The sequence below is a fragment of the Gorilla gorilla genome, chromosome 1, assembly GCF_029281585.2.
Source record: "Gorilla gorilla gorilla isolate KB3781 chromosome 1, NHGRI_mGorGor1-v2.1_pri, whole genome shotgun sequence".
Lineage (NCBI taxonomy): Eukaryota > Metazoa > Chordata > Mammalia > Primates > Hominidae > Gorilla > Gorilla gorilla.
In genome coordinates this window covers 73,244,155-73,267,639 of record NC_073224.2, presented here as the reverse complement: position 1 = coordinate 73,267,639, position 23,485 = coordinate 73,244,155, and the positions used below count along the sequence as shown (strand labels likewise).

At 36.7% G+C, this 23,485-nt stretch overlaps 1 protein-coding gene across 14 annotated transcripts in view; it reads left to right on the top strand.

Annotated features, from left to right (window-relative positions):
- The window catches only part of SMG7 (SMG7 nonsense mediated mRNA decay factor), an 85,730-nt gene that overhangs the window by 19,680 nt on the left and 42,565 nt on the right, over positions 1-23,485 (top strand). For 8 of the 14 annotated variants that reach the window (XM_063710212.1, XM_063710251.1, XM_063710239.1 and 5 more), the window contains 3 exons: positions 8,983-9,119; positions 10,105-10,243; positions 20,682-20,713. In XM_063710212.1, the coding sequence (XP_063566282.1) occupies positions 10,140-10,243; positions 20,682-20,713 (136 nt within the window). In that variant the 5' untranslated portion in view covers positions 8,983-9,119; positions 10,105-10,139. The remainder of the gene's footprint in view (positions 1-8,982; positions 9,120-10,104; positions 10,244-20,681; positions 20,714-23,485) is intronic. The other 6 variants (XM_055367224.2, XM_019027749.4, XM_019027720.4 and 3 more) reach the window with 1 other exon arrangement.

The window sequence follows — 23,485 nt, the reverse complement described above, 5'->3', positions numbered from 1 at the left end:
TTCTAGAAATAGATTAAGTCTGTGATCCATTTTGGATTAATTTTTCTGTGATGTATACTATTGTTTGAGGTTAATTTTTTTCTAGTTTTAAAATTTTCATCCAGTTGTTCCAGCATCACTTTTTGAGAAAATTGTTTTTCCCATTAAATTACTTTGATACCTTTGTCAAAAATATATTGGCTATACATGTAAAAACACACGTACACGTATACATAAATGTAGAAATAGGTGAGCCTGTTTCTGACCTCTGTTCTGTCCTATTTCTCTGCATGTCTATCCTTTTACTACTATACTGTCTTGATGACCACAACTCTCTAGTAAGTTTTGAAATCAGGTAATCTAAGTTCTCTATTTTTTGGGAATTGTTTTAGCTATTCTAGGTTTTTGCATTTCCAGATAAATTTTAAAATAGCCTGCCAGTTTCTAACGAAAACAATCTGCTTGGGTTCTGATTGCAATTGTGTTATAACTATAGTTCAGTTTGGGGAGAATTATATAAATCCTTCTGAAGAATCAGCTTTTGTCTTTCACTTATTTTCTGTGTCTTTGTTTTCTGCTCTTCACTATTTCCTTCCTTCTACTTTATTTGGATTTAATATGCTGTTCTTTTTTTATAGCTTCTTAGATGCTTAGGTAGATGCTTAGATCAAGGCTTTTAGACCTATTTTAACATAAGCATATAAAGCTATAAATACCTCTCTAAGCACTGCTTTTATTGCATCCGACACGTTATATATGTTTCCATTTTCATTTGGCTTAAAATATTTTCCAGTTTCTCCTGTGATTTATTCTTTGACCTGTGATTATTTATTATTTATTTTATTTTATTTGTTTTTAGGGACACGATCTCGCTCTGTTGCCTAGGTATTGTGCAGTGGTACAGTGGTACAATTATAATTCACTGCGACTTCAAACTCTTAGGCTCAAGTGATCCTCCCACCTCAGCCTCCTGAGTAGCTAGGACTACAGGAATGCACTGCCACTGTTCCTGGCTAATTTTTACAAACTTTTTTGTAAAGATAGGGTCTTATTATATTGCCCAGGTTGGTCTCAAACTCTTGGCCTCAAGCGATCCTCTGGCCTCAGCCTCCCAAAGTGTTGAGATTACAGGTGTGAGCCACTACACCCGGCAACCTATGATTATTTAGAAATGTTTGATTCATTTCCAAATATTTGAGGAATTAGAGAACTTTATTCTTTAACTTAGACAACTAATTCTAGTTGTTTATATATATGTATTTTTAATTTGTACTTCTATGACTTTAATTCTTTTAAATTTCTGAGATTTGTTTTGTGGTTCAGCATATGTTCTATCTTGGTGAATGTGCCATGTGCACTTATAAAGAAGGTGTATTCTTTTGTTGGGTAAAATGTTCTCTAAATGCCAGTGGGATCTGTTGGGTTATAACCTTAGTGTTGGTCTAACCTCACTGGTTTGTTTTGTTTTTGTTTTTTATTGAGACGGAGTCTTGCTCTGTCACCCAGGCTGGAGTGCAGTGGCGCGATCTCGGCTGATTGCAACCTCTGCCGCCCGTGTTCAAGTGATTCTTGTGCCTTAACCTCCCAAGTACCTGGGACTATAGGCACACGCCACCACACCTGGCTAATTTTTGTATTTTGAGTAGAGACAGGGTTTCGCTGTTGGCCAGGCTGTTCTCGAATGCCTGACCTCAGGTGATCTGCCCGCCCTGGCCTCCCAGAGTGCTAGGATTACAGGCGTGAGTCATAGCACCCGGCCACTTTACTGGTTTTCTGCCTACTTTTTGTTAGTTATTGAGAGAGTTTTGAAATCTCCAAATAATTATAGATTTATCTATTTCTCTATTCCCTGTTTCTGTTTTTGTATTTTCTTTTTTGTTTGTTTGAAACAGGGTCTTGCTCTGTTGCCCAGGCTGCAGTGCAGTGACACCATCATGGCTCACTGCAGTCTCAATCACCTGGGCTCAAGCAATCCTCCCACCTCAGCCTCCTGAGCAGCTGGGACTACAGGCATACACCACCATGCCTGCCTAATGTCTTCTATTGTTTTATGAACTGTCTTACTCTTTTTTAAATTGCTCTAGTATTTACATTATGCACTTTTATATTATATAATTTTATGTATAATATAAAATGTTACAACAGTATAGTACTTTCATTTTCCTTTCGTTTGTACTACTATTGTCAAACAGCTTCTATGTTTGTTTTAAGTTTCAAAATATAGGGGACTTTTTTGGTTTTTGTTTATTTTTTTCTTAAAACAATGAATTCACTTTTAAATAAGTTTTAAAACAAAGAGAAAAAAGTTATTTTATATTTACTCATATATTTACTATTTCTGGCACTTGTCATCTCTTTGTTTAGTTCAAGGCTTCCATCTGGTATCATTTTCTTCCAGCCCAAAGAGTTTCCTTTTTAATATTCCTTATGGTATTGATCTGTTGGCATCAAATTTCCTCAGCTCTTATGTTTCTAAAAAAAAAGTATTTTTTTCACCTTTGGTTTTAAAGAATATTTTTGCTGGATATAAAATTATAGATTGGCATTTTTTCCGTAGTATTTTAAAGATGTTATTCTGTTATCTTCTGGCTTGTCTTTTTTCTGATAAGAACTTAGCTAGCCCTCGTTCTTTTTTTTTTTTTTTTTTGAGATGGTGTCTCGCTCTGTTGCCCAGGCTGGAGTGCAGTGGTGCAATCTAGGCTCACCACAACCTTGGGTGTCTCGCTCTGTTGCCCAGGCTGGAGTGCAGTGGTGCAATCTCAGCTCACCACAACCTTGCCTCCCGGGTTCAAGTGATTCTCCTGCCTCAGCCTCCCGAGCAGCTGGGACTACAGACGCACGCCACCATGCCCAGCTAATTTTGGTGTTTTTAGTAGAGACAGGGTTTCACTATGTTGGCCAGGCTGGTCTCGAACTCCTGACCTCATGATCCGCCCACCTCGGCCTCCCAAAGTGCTGGGATTACAGGCGTGAGCCACCGTGCCCAGCCTCTTATTTTAATCCTTCTTAGGTAATATATATATATATTTTTTTTCTCTCCTTCTTTTATCATTGTTTTTCAACGATTTGATTAAAATGCCTTTGTGTGGTTTTCTTTTGTGTTTAAATGCTTGTAGTTGAGCTTCTTAAATTTATAGGCTTATAATTTTCATCAAATTTGGATCCTGCAATTGCCATTGAAGTCTGTGTGTTCATTTCTCATGTATAATTCATGTGAGAAAATATGGTAAACCTGTGTTATCTGGTAATTCTCATTAATAAAAAATTTCTAAAATTAGGATTTTTGTTTTACATTATGTTGAGGAGGAAGAGAGAGTGAGGAAAACAACTAGAGAGAACTCCTGGGAAAGAACTTACGCTAGAAGCTAAAACCAGGAGGATTTCTTGAAGAGTTCTTTATCAGATTTAAGGGAAGTAGGATGTGGGTGTGTCTTATGCTGTTCAAAAAGGCAAACTGGGCCAAGCGAGGTGGCTCACGCCCCTAATCCCAGCACTTTGGGAGGCCGAGTTGGGCGGATCATGAGGTCAGGAGTTCGAGACTAGCCTGGACAACATGGGGAAACCCATCTCTACTAAAAATACAAAAATTAACCGAGTGTGGTGGTGCGTGCCTGTAATCCCACCTACTCGGGAGGCTAAGACAAGAGAATCGCTTGAACCCAGGAGGCAGAGGTTGCAGTGAGCCTAGATTGTGCCACTGTGCTCCAGCCTAGGTGATGAGCAAGACCTTTTCTCAATGGAAAAAAAAAAAAAAAGGCAAACTGAATAAATCTTAAGCAATGAGATATTTACACTTTAGCTTTTAATATATGAACTGTTGAAAATTGAGGCCTGTCATGCATTGTAAAATAATGAGCAAAAAAAGTTTAGGCTCCAGAATTCTGATATTGTGCCTGGATTTGAATTCCAGTCCTAGCACTTACCATCTTTGTGGCATTGGGCAAGTTTCCTAAAATCTCTAGGTGTTTCTTTAATCATGAAATTGGAAAAATGGTTATAATCTCAGGTTGTCATGAAAACTAAACCCAGGATGGCTTATGTTCTTCACTTGTCATTTAGTAGATCCCCAATAATTATTAGTTATCTTTCCTTCTTTATATATTAACTTTTTATTCTTTCATTCAGGGACTTTTTTCCTTTTAAATATATGCAATAGTTAAACAAGTCCCTATGGCCCTCATGAGACTGTATTTACCCATTATGTTTCTCTATTGGATCTTTTCTATGTTGTTGTTTATCCCATCCTATTAAAAAACATGTTATGTATTCCATCTTAAAAACCCTTTTGACCTTCACATCTCTCTGTAGCTACTGCCTCTTTGTTTTCCCAGACTGTATTGTCTAAATTCAATTTTAACCTCAGTTCCTATCCTCTTATAACAAGATCCTCAGTGACTTCCACATTACTAAATCCAGTGATTAGTTCTCAGGCCTCATTTTACTTTATTTTTCAGGAGCATTTATTGATTCTGCCCTCTTTTCTTGAAGCTTTTTCTTTATTTGGCTTCTGGGACACTGTTTGACAAATTTACCTCCTACTTCTCTGGCCACTGGTTCTCAATCTGTTTACTGTTTGTTTCCTTCTCAGTCTAGCCAGGAGTGTCCAGTGTTTTGGCTTCCCTGGGTCACATTGGAAAAAGAATTGTCTTGGGCCACACATAAAATACGCTAACACTAATGATAGCTGATGGGCTTTAAAAAATTGCAGAAAAAAATCTTAGAATGTTTTAAGAAAGTTTGTGAATTTGTGTTGGGCCGCAGTTAAAGCCGTCCTGGGCTGCATGTGGTCTGTGGGCCATGGATTGGACAGGCTTAGTCTAGCCCTTAAATATTGGAGTTTCTTAGACTTGTTACTCTTAACACTCCCTTGGTAATGTCATCCCGTCTTATGGGCTTTAACGAATATCTGTATGCTGATGACTCCCAAATGATATCTGTACTCCCACTTTCCTCTGACCCCTTTAACAAAACTCTTTAAGAAACTACCAGTTAATCACATTCATGTCATACCTTTGCTTAAAATGTCCAAAAATTTTGCTTGGTGGTTTCCCATATCTCAGACTATCTAGATCAAGTTAAGTCTGACCTGCATAGTCCACAACAACTTCGCTCAAATGTCTGGGCCCTCTACTGGAATGGATGTGATAGCTAAGAAAACTGGGTCTCTCTTCCCAAGTAGTCTGTCATCCTCAGCTTCATAGTGTTTTGATGGTGTTCCAAAAGGGCAAGCCCAAATGTGCCAGTGCTTACAAAGTCTCAGTGTCACATTTACTGAAGTCCAGTTGGCCAAAGTAAGTCACATGACCAAACCCAAGGTTGGTAGGAGTTCCAGGGGTGCAAATGCCAAGAGGTGTGTGATTCATTGGGGGCAGTTAATAATGTATCACAGGTTTTATATAATCTGCATCTGGTTTAATTTGTTAAATTATTTTATTTATTTATTTGTTTTGAGATGGAGTCTTGCTCTGTGGCCCAGGCTGGAGTGCAGTGTCGCGATCTTGGCTCACTGCAACCTCTGCCTCCCCGGTTCAAGCGATTCTCCTGCCTCAGCCTCTGGAGTAGCTGGGATTATAGGCGTCCGCCACCGTGCCCGGCTAATTTTTGTCTTTTTAGTAGAGAGGGAGGTTTCACCATCTTGGCCAGGCTGGTCTAGAACTCCTGACCTCATGATCCCACCTGCCTCGGCCTCCCAAAGTGCTGGGATTACAGGCGTGAGCCACCGCGCCTGGCCAAAATTATTTTATTATTATACAGCACCCATTTCTTTGCTCAGGAAAATAATCAAGAAAAAGAACTGTCTAGATAATTAAATTGTCATCTGGAAGTATGGGCTAAATAATGGCTCTTGTGAGAATATCAAGTTTGACTTTTGAGTATCTTTTGTTTTTCAGTTTCAGAGAGTACCTAGAAGTAGAGAATGTACTATTTGTACCACAATAATTTATAGAATATTTTATTTAGTTAAATCAGACAGTATCTTGAATATTGTTGCTATATGAGTTAATTAACTTGTCCATCTTTCATGTTATCTACCTGTTCCAAGTTAGAAAGTTGAACTTTATTTCTCCCTAATCTAAAATTATATGGAGCTTTGCATTTTATAAAGCACTGTTTCAGCTGAGTGCAGTGGCTCATACCTGTAATCTCAGCACTTTGGGAGGCCGAGGCGGGAGGATCTTGAGCCTAGGAGTTCAAGATCAGCCTGGGCAACATGACAAAACTCTGTCTCTACTGCAGATACAAAAATTAGCCAGCTGTGGTGGCACGTGCCTCTAGTTGCAGCTACTTGGGTGGCTAAAGCAGGAGCCTAGGAGGTTGAGGCTGCAGTAAGTCATGATTGCACCACTGCACTTCAGCCTGGGCAATAGAGTTTAAAACAAAAAACAAAAAACACTGTTTCTTTTTCCAACCTAATTTTTGTTCACCGTCACCTGTCAAAGGATATGGTTACACTCTTGTTTTCTTTTTCCTTTAAAGCAGCTTTAGGTTTACAGAAAAATTGCGAGAAAGGTATAGAGATTTCCCATATACCCCTTGCTCACACACATGAATAGCCTCCCCTGTTATGAACATCCCCCACCAGAGTGGTACATTTGTTATAACTCATGAACTTACATTGACACATCATATTCGCCCAAAGTTCATTTTACATTATAGTTCACTCTTGGTGTTGTACACTCTGTGGGTTTGGACCAGTGTGTAATGACATGTATCCACCATTGTATAGTACAGAGTATTTTCACTGCCCTAAAAATCCTCTTTGCTCCAACTGTTCATTCCCCCTCTCTTCCCCTCCAACTCCTGGCGACCACTGATCTTTTTACTACCTCCATAGTTCTTGCCTTTTCCAGAATGTCATATGGTTGGAATCCTATGGTATATAGTCATTTTAGATTGTAACATGCATTTAAGTTTCCTTCATGTCTTTTCATGGTTTGATAGTTCATTTCTTTTTAGTGCGAAATAATAATCTGTTGTCTGGATGTACCATAGATTATTTATCCTTTCCCCTACTGAAGGATATCTTGGTTGCTTCAGTAGGTGAACGGATAAATTAGTTTTCAGTGATTATAAATAAAACCGATATGATATTCATGTGCAGGTTTTTGTGTAGACATCAGTTTTCAGCTCAATTGAATAAATACCTAGAGGTCATATGGTAAGATTATGTTTAGCTTTGTGAGTAACTGCTAAACTTCCAAAGTGACTGTACTATTTTGCATTCCCAACAGCAGTGAATGAGAGTTCCCGATGCTCCACATTCTCATTCGCATTTGGTTTTGTAATTGTTCTGGATTTCGACCATTCTAATAGTGTAGTAGTAGATCATTATTGTTTTAACTTGCATTTCCCTGAGACGTTTTATGTGGAGCATCTTTTCACATGCTTATTTGCCATCTGTGTATCTTCTTTGGCGAGGTGTCTGTTAAGGTTTTGGCTCATTTTTTAATCGAGTTGCTTGTTTTCTTGTTGTTCAAGAGTTCTTTGTATATTTCAGATAAGCAGATAAGTCATTTATGAAATGCATGTTTTATCTTCGACTCTGTGGCTTGTTGTTCTCTTGACAGCCTGTTTTCTCCATATTAACTCCTTGTACTTTGTCTTGTAATGTCCATTTGTCAGTTTTTTCATATTACCATTTCCAAATAAATTTGGTGTGCCGTTACTTACATTAACACTACTTTTAATTCTAGTATCTACTCATATTTTTGCTTTCATTTTGGTATCCTTCTTGTTTGGAATTCTGTTAACCTTTTATCTGTATGTGCAAGCATCTGATTACTTTATGTCTTCTAAGGTGGTCTTATCTGACCATTTATATATTGAGATACTAATTTTAATCTGTTTATTATTTCAAGAAGGTACAGGGGTTGTTGCAAAAAAAGGACTGTTTTTTAAAAGGCATTGGGTTCATTGCTTTGGAAAGCATTGTTTTGGCATACCTTGTTTAATGTAAAAATTGAGATGAGGAGAAATAGCTTTCCTGTTGTTTATGGCTTAACCTACTTTGCTTGTTTCATTCATTTGGGTTGTGAGCTTATGTTCTGTTTGAAGTTATAGATTTTATATTTATATTATGTTCTGTTTGAAGTTTTAGAAATATTTAATGTTCTGTATATATTATATAGATTCCACTACGATGAAAACAAAATGTGAATTTCAGAGAGCCAAGTAAATTATTATGTATTTCTCTGATTGACTGTATAAAATGGTAGGTTTTCTTAAGAAAAAGTATGTTATTCCTGGTTCTCAGATGGAAAACCTTTCAGATTGTTTTTGGTGAAGACTTTTAAAACTATCGTCAGGTTTTAGAAACCTTGAGTTTTTAGGATCTTTTCCTTTTATTGAGAAACTGTTTAGTCCAAATTAACCTGAATTTATTTGAGCAACTTGTATGCCGTGCACTATGTGAGGCACTACATATGCATAATTGAATAGGACAGTTTCTAGTGAAGGAAATGTGTACACAAATAACTTTATTGTAGTCCTGTGAGTCCAATAATAGATGTGGGCATTAAGATGCACTGGGAGTACTCAGCCAAACTAAGACCTGCTTTTAGGAGTTACTGAGTTTAAAATACAAGAATGGGTTAACCAAACAAGGAGGGAAGTGGGAGGGCATTCTAGGATGAGTGAAAAAGCATGAATAAGGATACTGAGGGGCAAAACAACAAGAAATTAAAAGTAATTCAGGTTTATTGGATCACAAAGTGTAAAGTGAAAAGCTGTGGCACTTTATATGCTATGCTGGGGAACTTGAGTTTTATCATATTTTCTCTCATTCTTTTCCACTAAAGTGCGACTAAAGTCACAGGAGATTGAATACATGCTTTGGAAGTATGGCAGCAAAGTGCACATAGACCTGCCATATATTTGAAATTTCTTCTAAGACATATTTTATTGTGAAGAATTATGAAAAATGTTCTATTCTAGAATTGATTAGTGTGAGTTCTTAAGTTCCTGATTTATAGACTGAGGATAATAATAGCATTTACCTTTTAGGATTGCTGGGAGGAGTAATAACTATAAAATGATAATGACAATAATGGCCAACATTTTTTGAGGGCTTACTTACCAAGGAACAGTCCTAAGTGCTTTACTTCTGTTACCTCATTTAATCCTCAAAACACCTCAATGAGGTAGGTATTTTACTATCTCCATCTTATTTCTAACAAAACTAGGGCATAGAGAAGTAATTCACCTAAGGTTACACAGCTAGTAAGTGGCAGAGCTTGGTTTGAACCTAGGCAGTTTGAATATAAGACATTCTTACTATATTATACTCCCATTTTATGATATCATGCATATAGAATATTTAGCTTTGTATCTGGCACGTACTAATTATAAACATAAGCAATTATCAATAGCAATAATAATAACTTACTTTGTCCAAATCTTTGAGTTAAATTGAAGTCCCCAAGAAATTGTGCTGTTTTTCTTGTGACTTGATTTACACCTGACATACCACTGGGGTGCAGAAAGTGTGACTCCCAAAGCCATGCTTTTAACCACTGCCGCCTCCTTCCTTGTTGGTCTGTCTCTACATTAGATTTTAAATCCATGGCAGGGACCATATCGATTTTTTTCATCATGGTACACTTAGTCCTTAACACTGTATCTATGATATAAAAATGACCAAATTTGTACAGTAAATGAGAATCGAAAAATGTGACATTTTCAACTGATCTTAGCATTATTCATACTACCTATAATTGTGTTTTAATTGTTTTACATATTTTTTACATAATTGTTTTGTTTTACATATTTTTTCTTCAGTAAGGAGTCCATCTGCTTCCGTGTTGTACAGGGCATTCTCACCCTGGTCTTAAAAGAGCCCTGCTTGGTAACCGGTATCTGTTTGTCCTGTAGTGATCACTCAGTTTTCAGACAGTGAGGAACATTAGAATAACATTTTGGTCTATAACTAGAATCTGTTAGAAATATATGAGACAGAATTTTTAAATGTTTGTTCTAAGAAACATTAAACAAAAAAAGAAAAAGGCTTTGACATTTTTCCTTTACCTTTCACATTAAGTCATTTCAAATAAAGATAAAATAATTTTCTTCATAGGGGTTCTCTGTTATTGTGGGTTAACTCATATTTTCCTCCTCTCCTCTATCTAGAATGTCTTAAACCATTCTACCTTGTGAGAAATTGGATGTTCTTGCAGATAGTCATTGTGGGAGAAAACGTTTCATTTAAGTCCCAGATGAGGACCGAAAACTTGAAATCAGAGGAGCATCTGAAATCAAGTAATATTAGGTAGGATGAAAATTACAAGGGATTTCTACATGTTTTTATTCCTTTTGGAGATGTGTATTATTCATACTCTGTGAATACTAATAAAATTAGAAACTTCCTGAAGCATTTGATTTTGGCCAAGATCGGGATGGGGCATGCTAAAGTTTTGTTGTTTATGTGACTTCTTGAGAACCTTGGCTTATGTTTATACTTTGTCTTGAGCATTTTTATCTTGTGGTCCAAGGAAGCTTTTGAAAATTTTACTGAAGTAAATTTTTAAAAATTTTGTTTTATATGAGGTCTCTGAATATTTATGATAAACATAGGGACACATGATTTATACATCATCCTTTAGAATGAAAGTTTCTGTGGTTTTTTTTACATATTTAGTAAATCATGTGAGTGCAGGTAACATCAGCTTGCAGTTCTGTATGTCAGCATGGATGCAATCAAGCCTCCCAAGTCACTGTAGAAATAGGTGTATGATAGTATGCTAGAGAAGCCCTCTTGTACATGTGAATTAGTAACTATTGCTACAGCAGCTTATAATGACAGAAAATGCAAACATGCTTGATCTCAAAGATGCAGCTTTTAACTGAGAGATGATAGTTGCCTCTGCGAGAGTGATACCTCTAGCCTGGCCATTTCAGAAGGCCTTAAATATGTTTATGAGCTCTGGGGTTTGGAACTAGATTGCAAGGGTGGAACCCAAGCTCTGCCATTTCCTAGTTATGTGACCTTGGGCAAGTTATTTAACCACTCTGTGCATCTATTCCCTCATCATCAAAATGGCATAATATTGTTACTTACCTGATAGAATTGTTGTGAGAATCAAGGATTTAGTAATATATGAAAGCTAAGACCTGGCAAATAATAAGTGATTAAACTATATTATTGTTTGACTACTGGTTAATTCTTAACAGATGAGTTTAGTCTGTTATCAGTTAGTGTGGTATTTCTATAATTTATAATTGTCTTGATATATCAGGTCCAATTTTAAAAATGTATTTGTTAAATAACGTAATCAGAACTAATGTTTGGAGAAAAACAAAAAAAAATAACATCCTGACTCAATTATTTTGTAATTTTTATGTATCTGCCTCTGGTTTTATTTTCTGTTTATACTAAGAACATAGTCTTCATGACATCTAAACTGTTTTTCTTTTGTCACTTGTGGTGATAGAGGACATAAGGTTTTTTACTACAACTTTGAAATGTCTTTTTCAACCCAATGTGTCCCTTCAAAAGGGATCTCATGAAGCAGTGAGGGGAGGGAGGGACACCTGACTAGCCAGTCAGTAACCAGATTAGCAAAAGTAATTTGATGGTCATTGAACTATTCATGTCACAATCAGATTACCCCTCCTTATTCAAATGATCATTTGGGTTATTTCATATAACTTACTTGTCTTATTTATTCCTCATAGCAACTTTGAAAAGTAGTTTCTATCCTCGTTTTATGGATGAGGAAACAGTCTTAAAAGCTCCAAGATAGCATTACTAATTTGTAGGAAAGCCCAAATTCAGACCTGAGTCTTTCTGCTTTATATTATTTTCCATTACATAAAACTGCCTCCTGTATGGTTCATGTTTTATCACTCAATAATTCAACAAATTCAACAATTTTTAGTGAACAGCTGCCATGGGCCGAGGCATTATTCTAGTTGTTATGGCCCTCATCTTTTCCAACACTCCCAGTGGCTCATCTTTTTAGTTGTATTCTAGGCATATGTCTATTCTTGCACTCACTTTTATTGTATTGAAATTATGTACATGCCTTTGTATGTGTCACCTTACCTAGAGTTCCTTAAAAGTAGGTATCTACCAGTGTTATCATTTTGACTATTTAGAGTAAAAAAAAATTGACTTAATTTGTACTTACTGGTAGTATTTCCTTTTTTGAATTATCAGTTTGGTCTTCTGCCGATTTTTCTGTTGATATCTTGATTTATTTATTTATTTATTTTGAGACCGAGTCTCGCTCTTGTTGTTCAGGCTGTAGTACAATGGTGTGATCTCGGCTCACTGCAACCTCCACCTCCCAGGTTGAAGCGATTCTCCTGCTTCAGCCTCCCGGGTAGCTGGGATGACAGGCACCCGTCACCATGCCTGGCTAATTTTTATATTTTTAGTAGAGACAGTTTCACCATGTTGGCCAGGCTGGTCTCAAACTCCTGACCTCCCGTGATCTGCCTGCCTCGGCCTCCCAAAGTGCTGGGATTACAGGCGTGAGCCACAGCACCTGGCCAATATATTTTTGTATTAATTTTTCAATTTTGTCCACATGGCTCTTAACACTTTCTCTGCATTCTTTTCTTTGTCATTTTGTAATTATCCCAAATATTTACCATTCTCCTCGGCTTATCCCCCTCTTACTTTCAGACACAGATTGGATCTACCTTATCTCTGAAACTGAGGAAATACAGCTGTAAATTCTCTTGACATCTCCCTACCCCCAGTATTTCCTAGTTCTAACACATATCTATTTAACCTTACCAACCTCCAATTTTATTCTGACTCTTTTTCAAGGCCAGTCCTCTTCCTGTCTTAATAATACCATTCTTATTTCCTTCTTTCTCTTCCAGAACAGTGCTGTCAGTTTTATTTTCTCCTATTTTTTATTTTTTATATTTTATATTTCTCCTTCTTCAACCTATTCATTTCTTCCACCTTCTTTCCTTTATTCTAAACACTCTCAAGTGTCTCCCATTGGGAGAAGGAAAAAAAAAAAAAGAAGCAACTTCTGTTTAGCCGTGGCCTCCATCTCTGTCTCTTTACACAGCCCAGCATCCTAAGAGTTGACGTAAACTTCTCCCTCTTATTTGTTCCTCAACTTCCTGCATCCTGATATAATCTTTTCTCTGGCAAGGCTATCATTGACCCTTATTTCACCAAATCTGACACACTTTTCAGTCCTTATTTATCTCATAGTACTTTTCTGCTGCCTGTGATATTGATGACTACTCTTCCTTTTTGTTCTCTTATTTTCTATACTCCACTCTTCCCTTGCTGTCATACTATTCACCAATTTCTTCTTGGTGTCCTTCATGGAGTGTCTTTCATCTACCCTTTAAAAATGAAAACAGAGAACTAGCTCCACCCTTCTGAGTTTGTGGGCAGTTACATTTACTCTCATGGTTTTAACTGCCATCAATGTACTGATCACGTCAGTGCTGTATCCCTAGTCTCAAGTCTCCCCTGTGCTTGATACTTACCTCTGAATGCCTGCTTACGCATTCATTAATTCAACAAATTGAACGCATTTTTAGTGAACAGCTGCTACGGTCAAGGCATTATTGTAGCTGTTATGGGTGTAGCCCTGAACACTATCTTTTTTGCATTCTTTACCTTCTCATATACCCAGCTGGCCAAACTAACAATCTGGGAGTGACAGACTCTTTCCTCTGCTTTATCTTCCTTTCTTTTGGCTTAACTTACCAGGTATTTCTTGAATCTGGGTTTTTCCATTCATCTGTATTACCACTTCCTTACTTCAGTCTTATATCTATAGTAATCTTTCTAAAATGTAAATCTAACAATGCTATGCTCTTGCTTTAAATTCAGCACTGGTTTCCTATTGAAGGACAGAATCTGAACTCCAAGGCATGTCATGCAAGGCCTCTCACAATTTGTTCTGTCTGGATTCTTCAGCTTCATTATCTGTGGCTTTCTGCCTTGCATTTGATGCTCACTCACTAGCTTAGCTTTGCTTTTTATTGTTCTGTTATTTCTTCTGCTTGGAAGAATAACTCCTTCTCATCCTTTGAAATTCTCAGACCAGTGTTGGTCCTTAATAAAACTAGGTACACATTTTTAAAGAATATAAATTATGGAGCGAATGTTGTGGTATAGAGTATTGTAGTGCTGGGAGATTTGAAAATCCTTCATGAGCCCTAAAGTGCTGTAAAGAGAAAGCAAATTAGTATTTTTATTAACGTGTGCGAGAAAAGCTCCTTTAGGAGCAGCATCTTCTCTAGATTTTCTTTTCCAAATGAAATTCAACAGTAGAGCAATATGATTTATTTTTCTCTGATTAATATTGTGAGACTTGATGTGTGTGTGGGTGTATACACATGTGCAGATTAAGTGCATGCTTACTTTATGTCTGGCCAATTATTCAGCATAAATAATTAGATTAGATTATTGTGTTTATGGTTATGATTGAGAAATGTTGTTATTATCCCAAGTATTCCTTAGAACTCTATGAAACAAGTGAACAAATTAACTTGTGGCTTTTGGTTAAATTTCTTAGAAAAAAAAAAAAAAAACACAAAACGAAGAAACTCCCAGCGTGTTCTCCCAAAATAAAAGAGAGTGATTCACTTTTCCTTAGCAGCTGTGAGTTTAGAAGATGTTGAGTTATATTCCTGAATTCTGCTCAAAGGGGATTGGGAGTTCAGGCAGAAGGAATCTCCCATTTTATGTGCCCTGATTTGGAAATATCTTACATTTTTAAACCATGAATCTTAGACTATATATTCTTTTTTTTTTTTTTTTTTTTTTGGAGACGGAGTCTCACTCTGTCGCCTAGGCTGGAGTGCAGTGGCGTGATCTTGGCTCACTGCAACCTACGCCCCCCAGGTTCAAGTGATTCTCCTGCCTCAGCCTCCAGAGTAGCTGGGACTACAGGTACATGCCACCACGCCAGGCTAATTTTTGTATTTTTAGTAGAGACGAGGCTTTGCTATGTTGGCTAGGCTGGTCTTGAACTCATGACCTCAGGTGGTCTGCCCACCTCAGCCTCCCAAAGTGTTGGGATTACAGGCGTGAGCCACTGTGCCCAGCCGTTAGGCTATATATTCTTAAAAGAGATTATCCTGTATTTGTTACCTAGCATTGTTACATAAGTGCTATATATAATAAAGATATTTGTTAAAGAAGATAACCCAGATTTTAGTATTTTCGTCTAGTAACATTATTTGAAAAATTATCATAAAATGGTTAAGTATTGAAAGCCCCAGTTCTATGGGTTGTTACTGTCAAACATTTCAATTTTTTTTTCTTATACTCTTGTGTAAGAGAGGAACTATTATATAATATCATAAAATAATGGTTAGGAGTTATACTCTGGAGCCATATTGATTATGCTACTTCTGCTACTTACTATGACCTTAACTAATGATACTACTTAACCTCTGTCTCCTTGGGTTTCTTGAACTATAAAGTGGGAACAATAACAGTACTTAGTGTGAAGTAAATAATTTATGTAAAGCTCTTAGAACAATGGCAATAGTAACCGCTACATATAGTGTTAGCTGTACCTATAGGCACTATAGTATCTATATATATTCTAATGTACCTAGTACCTATACTACCTCTACTATAGTACCTGTAGTATAGTGTATAGTACTGAGTGTTTAGAATGCATTAAATGTATTTATAGATGTTGATTATTCCACGAGTATTTATTGTTTCAGTTTATTAGCTTTCAACATAGTTGGCTGTCACTGAATGTTCCATATTTTATTCAGCCTTTTAATGACTTTTTCTTTTTTTATTGCTTGATAGAATTGCTTAATTTTTCCTATTATTTAATAACTAAGACAATATATTTCGATAGCTATGTTTAATAGTGTTATTTTGTTATTGAAAGCATGGTGATTTTATTCTTGGTTCATTCATTATTTTCATTAATTCCTTCAGCTTAAAGAATTAAAAGGAATTCATGTTGCCATTCCCTCTACCAAGAGAAAACATTTTAAAATTCTTGCCTCTCTGTATGAGCATTGGCTGTAAACTTTAATGTTAATTCATTGATGGTCTTTATAACAAAACCATAGAACAATTGAGGTATAGTATTTTTTTCTTCTTCTTCTTTGGAGACAAAGTCTCACTCCATTGCCCAGGTTGGAATGCAGTGGCACAAACACAGTTCACTGCAGCTTCAGAACTCCTAGGCTCAAGCAGTCCTCCCACCTCAGGCTCTTGAGTAGCTGGGACTACAAGTGCACACCACCACGCCAGCTAATTTTTTATTTTTTGTAGAGATGAAGTCTTCCTCTGGTGTCCAGGCTGGTCTTGAACTCCTGGCTCCAGTGATCCTCCTGCCTCAGCCTCCCAAAGTATTGTGATTACAGGTGTGAGCCACCATGCCTGGCCTATTTTTTTCTTTATAAAGTAAAATAATGATATAGCCAATTTTGTGCTAATCTATTAAAACATTTATATAAGGTTACATATCCATTGATTTGATTTCTCATATATTGTACACTGTTTTTTAAAAAGAAAGCTAATAGTTGCTTAGGGGTGGGAAGATAGAGATTCCTCTTCTTGTGAGGCAGTAACTCTTAGCTTAACCCTCCCACCTGTCTAAATGGATATTTTGGGGATACAGAAAAAAAAGTTAGTGGATAATAGTATATAAGCCAAACTTTGTTTTAAAGAGTTTGCCACTAGATTTTATCAAAAACATAGCATGGCCTGCAAGTACTGTTTCTAATTATATGAGACTGTATTTTTTAAGGTAGTCCACTTTGTGACAAGATCAAGATATTAACTAATAAAAACAGACTTTTACTCTGCAGACACTATTGTTGATGATTCCTTATAACCATAATTTGGTTTGGGAACTTAAAGAAGTTTTACTTCTTGTTCTTTTCGTCAGATATTCCTTAGAGCAGGAGATGGCAAACTTTTTCTGTTAAAGGATCAGATAGTAAATATTTTAGGGTTGGTGGGCCATGTGGTTGTTGTCTCAACTCTGCCTTGGTAGCTGAAAACAGCTACAGACAACATGTAAATGAATGTGTGTGGCTGTGTTCCAGTAAAACTGTCTTCACAAAAATAGATCCAGGATGAAAGGGAATTTCATCCACAAGCCGACCACGGCATTCGAGTATAAAATTTATTTCTTGTGGTCCTTTTGATAAAAATTTCAGATATAATCTATTTCCTTTATGAACAGATCTTTTAATTTAGGCTAACTGACTTAAATGTGAATGTTCCTAGATAAGCCAACATTAGCTTTTTATGTCATATAATTTTGTTATTCTACTTTGAAAGAAATAGAAATGACTTGGACTTTGTGGAGTCATTTAAGAACAAAATTTGTACCTAATTGTACCTGACTGCTTTGTGACTGGAAGAATTATTTTACATCTCGGAGCTTCAGTTTTTCCATTTATAAAACAGGAATAAGTATAGCTATCCCATAGGGTGGTTATATTTTCCATTTAGCTGTCTTTATCGATTCAATTTAGCAAGGTTACTTCTAAAAAGAAAGCCAATAATTGTCATTATTAGAAAGCTAATAAAAGTAATTAACTTGTGCTTCTTTCAGAACCTAGGAAAGAACTGCCCAGAAATGAGCGCCTCTACCCTTGTTATACTGAGGAATCAAAGCTGGAATTTCAAAATATTTTAACTTTTATGTCAGTTTTTGTGACATTTTTATATTTCTATTAGTGCTTGACTTTTTAGTTTTACGGTTTTTCTTGGACAGATTATAGCATGGTAAAAATAACAGAGTAAAATTTTAGATCTGTGTTTATCAATGGAAGCCTGCTCCAGAGTCTGCAAGAACTATAGTTCATCACCTGACAGCTTATAAGAAAAGCAGATTGTTTGTAAATTACATTTCTATTTTATACCCCATATAATCTTTGACTGGAAGTTGGTAACTTCATTAGGTGGATGTTAGCATACTGAAATGTTACTTGTTCATCTTTACAAAACAAATCATGTTTGGAATGAGAAAACAACCTTTAGATGCATGATCCTAAGTATATATCCTGAACATACTTGAGTATAAATTTTTAGCTAACATAGGGAAGCATAGTAAAGTATATCCTTTGTAACTTCTCAACTCAAGGACAAAATGAAATGTCATTCATTGAATCTAGTAAAGGTACATAATTAACCCTAGCTTTCTCACTATAAGGTTTATAAATTAGTACTCTCCAGTAGGATTTTTCAGGGGAGGAGCGACATTTGTGACATTGGTAGGATAGGGTACATGGTATGCTTTATTAAATTGTATAATCTTAGGTTTTAAAGGCATAAGCCAACAGCTTTGCAAATGTGTATTTTTTTTTAATGGCAAAAGTTAACACCTGAAGTGAAGAGTGAAGTCAGGCTGTATGGATAATGGAATTTGATATGATGTTACATTTTATGACTAAGTGTGGCTATTTGTTTAGTATTCTTCATTTATGTTGCTAGTTCTCATAGGGCTTATGGTTACCTCCTTAGCACTACATTGAGATTCTGTTGTTTGAAAGCTTAATTTTTAAAAAGATGTAAATATCTTTTAAAGGCTAAGAGAATGAAAGGATTTGCTTTACATTTTAATGAAACAAATTTATTAGGTTGGTGCAAAAGTAATCATGGTTTTTGCTATGTTAAAAAATGGCAAAAACCACGATTACTTTTTCATCCTAATACAACTGACATTAAATACTTAATAAATTATATAAAACAATATTTACAGTAAAAATTTCAAAACCTTAATATTCTCTAGCTTTCATGCTAAAAGTGCGGGCGCCTGTAGTCCCAGCTACTTGGGAGGCTGAGGCAGGAGAATGGCGTGAACCTGGGAGGCGGAGCTTGCAGTGAGCCGAGATCGTGCTACTGCACTCCAGCCTGGACAACAGAGCGAGACTCTGTCTCAAGAAAAAAAAAAAAATGGAAATCTCAGCCTGGCATGCTGGCATGAGCCTATAATCCCAGCTACTTTGCAGGCTGCGGCAGGAGGATCTCTTGAGCCCAGGAGTTGAAGACCATCCTGGGCAACATAGCAAGGCCCAGTCTCTCTCTCTCTCAAAAAAAAAAAAAAAAAATCTCTCTTAAGTTTATATACCTACCTTCTTAAATAGAGTATGAGTCTGATTTATACTTTTCCTCTCATTAAAAATATTGAGTGTCTGTTGTGTGCAAGGTGATGTGCTAGTAGACAAGGAGTTGTGATGAGCATTCTTAAAATCTGTAATATGTAATATGAAGAAAAACTAGAAGTGCTGTGAGAGCATAAAATAGGATTATCCTTAATCTAGATGGAGTTCAGGTGGGGCTTTCTGAAGCAGTAATGTTCTGACTGAGATAAAAGATGAGTGGTAATTAAGCAGACGAAGGGGGAAGAGGTGTTGCTAACAGAGTCTTTTATAAAGACCCCTAGTGTGAAAGAAGCAGGGTATACTGGAGAAACTAGAAGTCCAGTCCAGAAGTCCAGAAATGAGCCCGGAGATCAAGGAGTGAAGAGTAGTGGAAGTAGAGTTCAGAGACTGTCGAATGTTGTAGGACAGTTTAGATTTTGTTCTTTACCCTCAGAGTAGTGGGAAGTCATTAAAGTGTTTTAAAGGGACAATTGATAGATCAGATTTGCATTTTTAAAAGATTCCTCTGACAGCTGTTGGGAGAACAGAATGAAATGGGGCAAGAATGAAGTGGAGGAAACAAAGCCAAGGGATGGTTCTTGAATGAGAGTGGCTGAAGAAGAAATAAAGAGAAATCAACAGATTCAAGATATAGTTAGTAGATAACTTTTTTTGGAGTTGATAGATGTTAGGGGTTTGGGAGAAAGTTGTCATGGAGGACTTCCAGGTTTCTTCCTTCCACAATTGGAAAGCTATGATGCATTTGCTAAGATGAAACAACATTAGAAAGAGAACTAGAGATAGGGGATGGGAATGGGTCTTGAGTTCAGTTTTGGACCTCTTGAACACAGGCAATTCTTGATGAATTTGAGAGGGGAAAAAAGAGGCAGCAGCTAGAGGGGAACATGAGTCAGAAGGTTTTTAAAATGTGTGAGATACTTGGACATGTTAAAATGCTGAAGAGAAGGAAAGATCCAAATGAAGTGAGGGAAGTCTCAAAATTGGTGCAAGGGAAGGGGTAAATCAAAGGAACAGTCCTTAAGAAGGGTTAGCAAGAACATACCTAAGTGGAATTATTGTTCTTAAATATTAAATAAGAGGTGCAATACCTCTAGTGTTTTAACAAGAGAAAGTAAGGAGCAAGCTGTATAAATGTAGTAGATATTTAGTAAGTGGGAATTGTTTTCCCTGAGGTATGGAACTGTCATTTGGAGGTGAGGAAGGGGCATAGGAATCAGTAGCTTGAGAAGAGGGGATATTTGAAATAGTTATGGTGACTAGTGAATTGAGAAACGTAGTAGGATTTTTTTGGCAGCATTGAGAGAATTTTTAAAAAGTTAATATCATTTAATATTATCTTAAGTAAATCACATGTGGAGGAAAACAGCAAGAAAGTGGACTCTACTTAGCAGAAGAGGTCACTTAACTTTTAAGTGGTCCTTAAACTTTTAAGTATTGGCATTAATTTGCCAAGACCTTGTGCTACCCTGATGTTAAAGTAGGGATGCTGTTTGCAGTGCCACAAATATAGCTGCTGTATATCCTTATCGTAGTATATGATTTCACCTAACTTTTAGTGTTATTTATATGTTAGTTAGGCCTCGTTTGTTTCTAACTGATACTCTTTTTTGTTTTTTTTTTCTATCTAGGCAGGCAGAAGTCCTGAAGGCTGACATGACAGGTATTGGCTGGCTTATTTCTTCTTCACAACATATTTTATATATTAAATTAATGGAAGGATATCCTCTTTCTTATATTACGCACAGCACTAAATCCCATCTTAGTTGCCAAAAGGGATGATCATTTACTATCTGCTTTAAATATTTATTGTTTATGTAGTTTGAATTCTTGCTTAAATAACTGTTGGGAATTGCATATAATATTAATATATGGTATACTGCATTGAATGTTACCTAATTTAGTTTATATAATCACTTAATTTTTATGAAACTTTTTATTAATGATTTAAGACATACAGAAAAAATAACATACCCCATATAAACCAAAATATCTTACAGTGTTAGGCTAATATCTTTCTGGGACTTTTTTTTTTCTATTAATTAACCAAACTTCAGTAGGTAAACCTTCAGAAAAAATATTTATAGAAAAATTCTATTAGAAGTCCTTGAAATTGAGTGAGCTACCTTGCTGCCTTTCTTTTCTCCCATATCTTTGTTACTTTTTTTTTTTTTTTTGAGATGGAGTCTCACTCTGTCACCTAGGCTTGAATGCAGTGGCGTGATCTCGGCTCACTGTAACCTCCGCCTCCCTGGTTCAAGCGATTCTCCTGCCTCAGCCTCCTCAGTAGGTGTGATTATAGGCACACACCATTACATCTGACTAATTTTTGTATTTTTGGTAGAGAGGGGGATTCACCATGTTGGTCAGGCTGGTCTCGAACTCCTGACTTCATGGTCCTCCTGCCTCAGCCTCCCAAAGTGCTGGGATTACAGGCGTGAGCCACTGCACCTGGCCATCTTTGTTGCTTTAAATAATGGCTGAGGTCTTTTGGAAGAATAACTGCCAGGCTTAGCCATTGAAAGGAGTAAATGAGGCATGGTGCGGTGGCTCACGCCTGTAATCCCAGCACTTTTGGAAGTCCAGGTGAGTGGATCACCTGAGGCCAAGAGTTCGAGACCAGTCTGGCCAACATAGTGAAACCCCGTCTGTATTAAAAATACAAAAATTAGCTGGGCGTGGTGGCATGCACCTGCAATCCCAGCTACTCTGGAGGCTGAGGCAGGAGAATCACTTGAACTGGGGAGGTGGAGGTTGCAGTGAGCAGAGATCACACCCCTGCACTCCAGCCTGGGCGACAGAAAGACTCCATCTCAAAAAAAAAAAAAAAAAAAAAAAAAAAAAAGTAAATGATTTAAATACGAAATTAGGAAATATGTTGTAATCACCGTATACTGGTCAGTATGCCCTCCGTAACAGCATATGCCATCCTAAAATGTAATAAGAGGGATATGTACTAGTGAATCTTATTCTAATTTCTGAATAATTTAGTTCTGCAGTGAAATTCACAAAAAGAAAAAAAAATTAAACAGCATACCTGCCAAGATTTGCAAAGAGGAAAAGGACTATTAAAATATCTTTTTTGTCAGCTCTAGAGTCACTTAGGCTAACGTCCTAAGAGTTCATGGATAATCTCGTGTCATCTTGTTCAAGGAAAAGTGTGTTGGGGGGTGAATAGCTTGTATATTTACTCAGTAAAAGATACTACTCAGTTCTTTCCATTATTAACAGATTTGTCATCATCTATATTGTGTATATCAGTGTCTGCTCTGAGTTACTGTATTATGCTCTTGAATTGGCATTGAAAACATAATCTATTGTGTGATGAAAACAGAACATGGAGCAATATCAAGCTATCTGTACCATTTACCTTTTCTTAGACATTGAACAACCTTAGTAAATAGTCTTAGGGTTTGACCTTTATAGGGGACCTTTGGCTGACCAGAAACTTTAACTAAGATAATGTCTGCTCATTTGAATGATGGTCTTGATAGATGAGAATTAGTAATCTTTTACACTTCTTTTTCTTGCCATAAGTGAATTAAAGCAGGGTTGACTAAATCTATTAGTTAGTGATTAACAATTTAACTAGGTATGAGGAGCTGATAGTAAACTCTATTCTTACTAGCTTGTAAACTCTTAGGAGCATTAACTCAAATCCAGGAGATTCTCTTTGCAAAATAGGATTGTAGTGGCTATAGATGCTAATAGCAAACCTAAAGAAGAGTGATGATTATTCCACTGTGTAGCAGCAAAACGAAGTAGCCCAGCTAGTTATGGGAAATATATAATTGAAAAGCCCATTATTAAGTTCACCTACTGAGGGAGCTTACTGTCAGTTATTGCAATCATAATCCCAGTGATCGCAAAGGTTAATGTGCCTTGCATGACTCTGGCAGACAGCATGGCCCCAATTTTGTATTATGTGTAGTCATAGCCTGACTTTCTGATTACATTCTACACCCAGTCTCTCATCTGACCTCTTTAGCAATTTAATCCTAGTCTTCTAAGTCTTCGTTTACATTAAATGACTAATGTGGATTGCTCACAAAAGTATCTTGGGAAACAGTCTACCAGTCATTAAAATAATACTGTCATGGCTTATTCGGTCAATATATTGAGAGAGGAGTAACGGCAGAATACCAAAGCAACTGCTGGATAATCAGCTGATGTGAGAATTCTGTAAGGACATTTGTGGGAGTCCTTACAGAGACTCCCTTACAGAGACAAAAAAGAAAGAAAAAGTTGCTTTGGAAAAAGAGATACAGTATGAGAGTAAACAGACCAACTTGACAGTCTGTTATTTCAAATGGGTTGGCTTACTGTAAGGCGTATAGTTTCCTGTTATAAGAAAAGGCAGAATGGCCGGGTGCGGTGGCTCACGCCTGTAATCCCAGCACTTTGGGAGGCCGAGGCGGGCGGATCACGAGGTCAG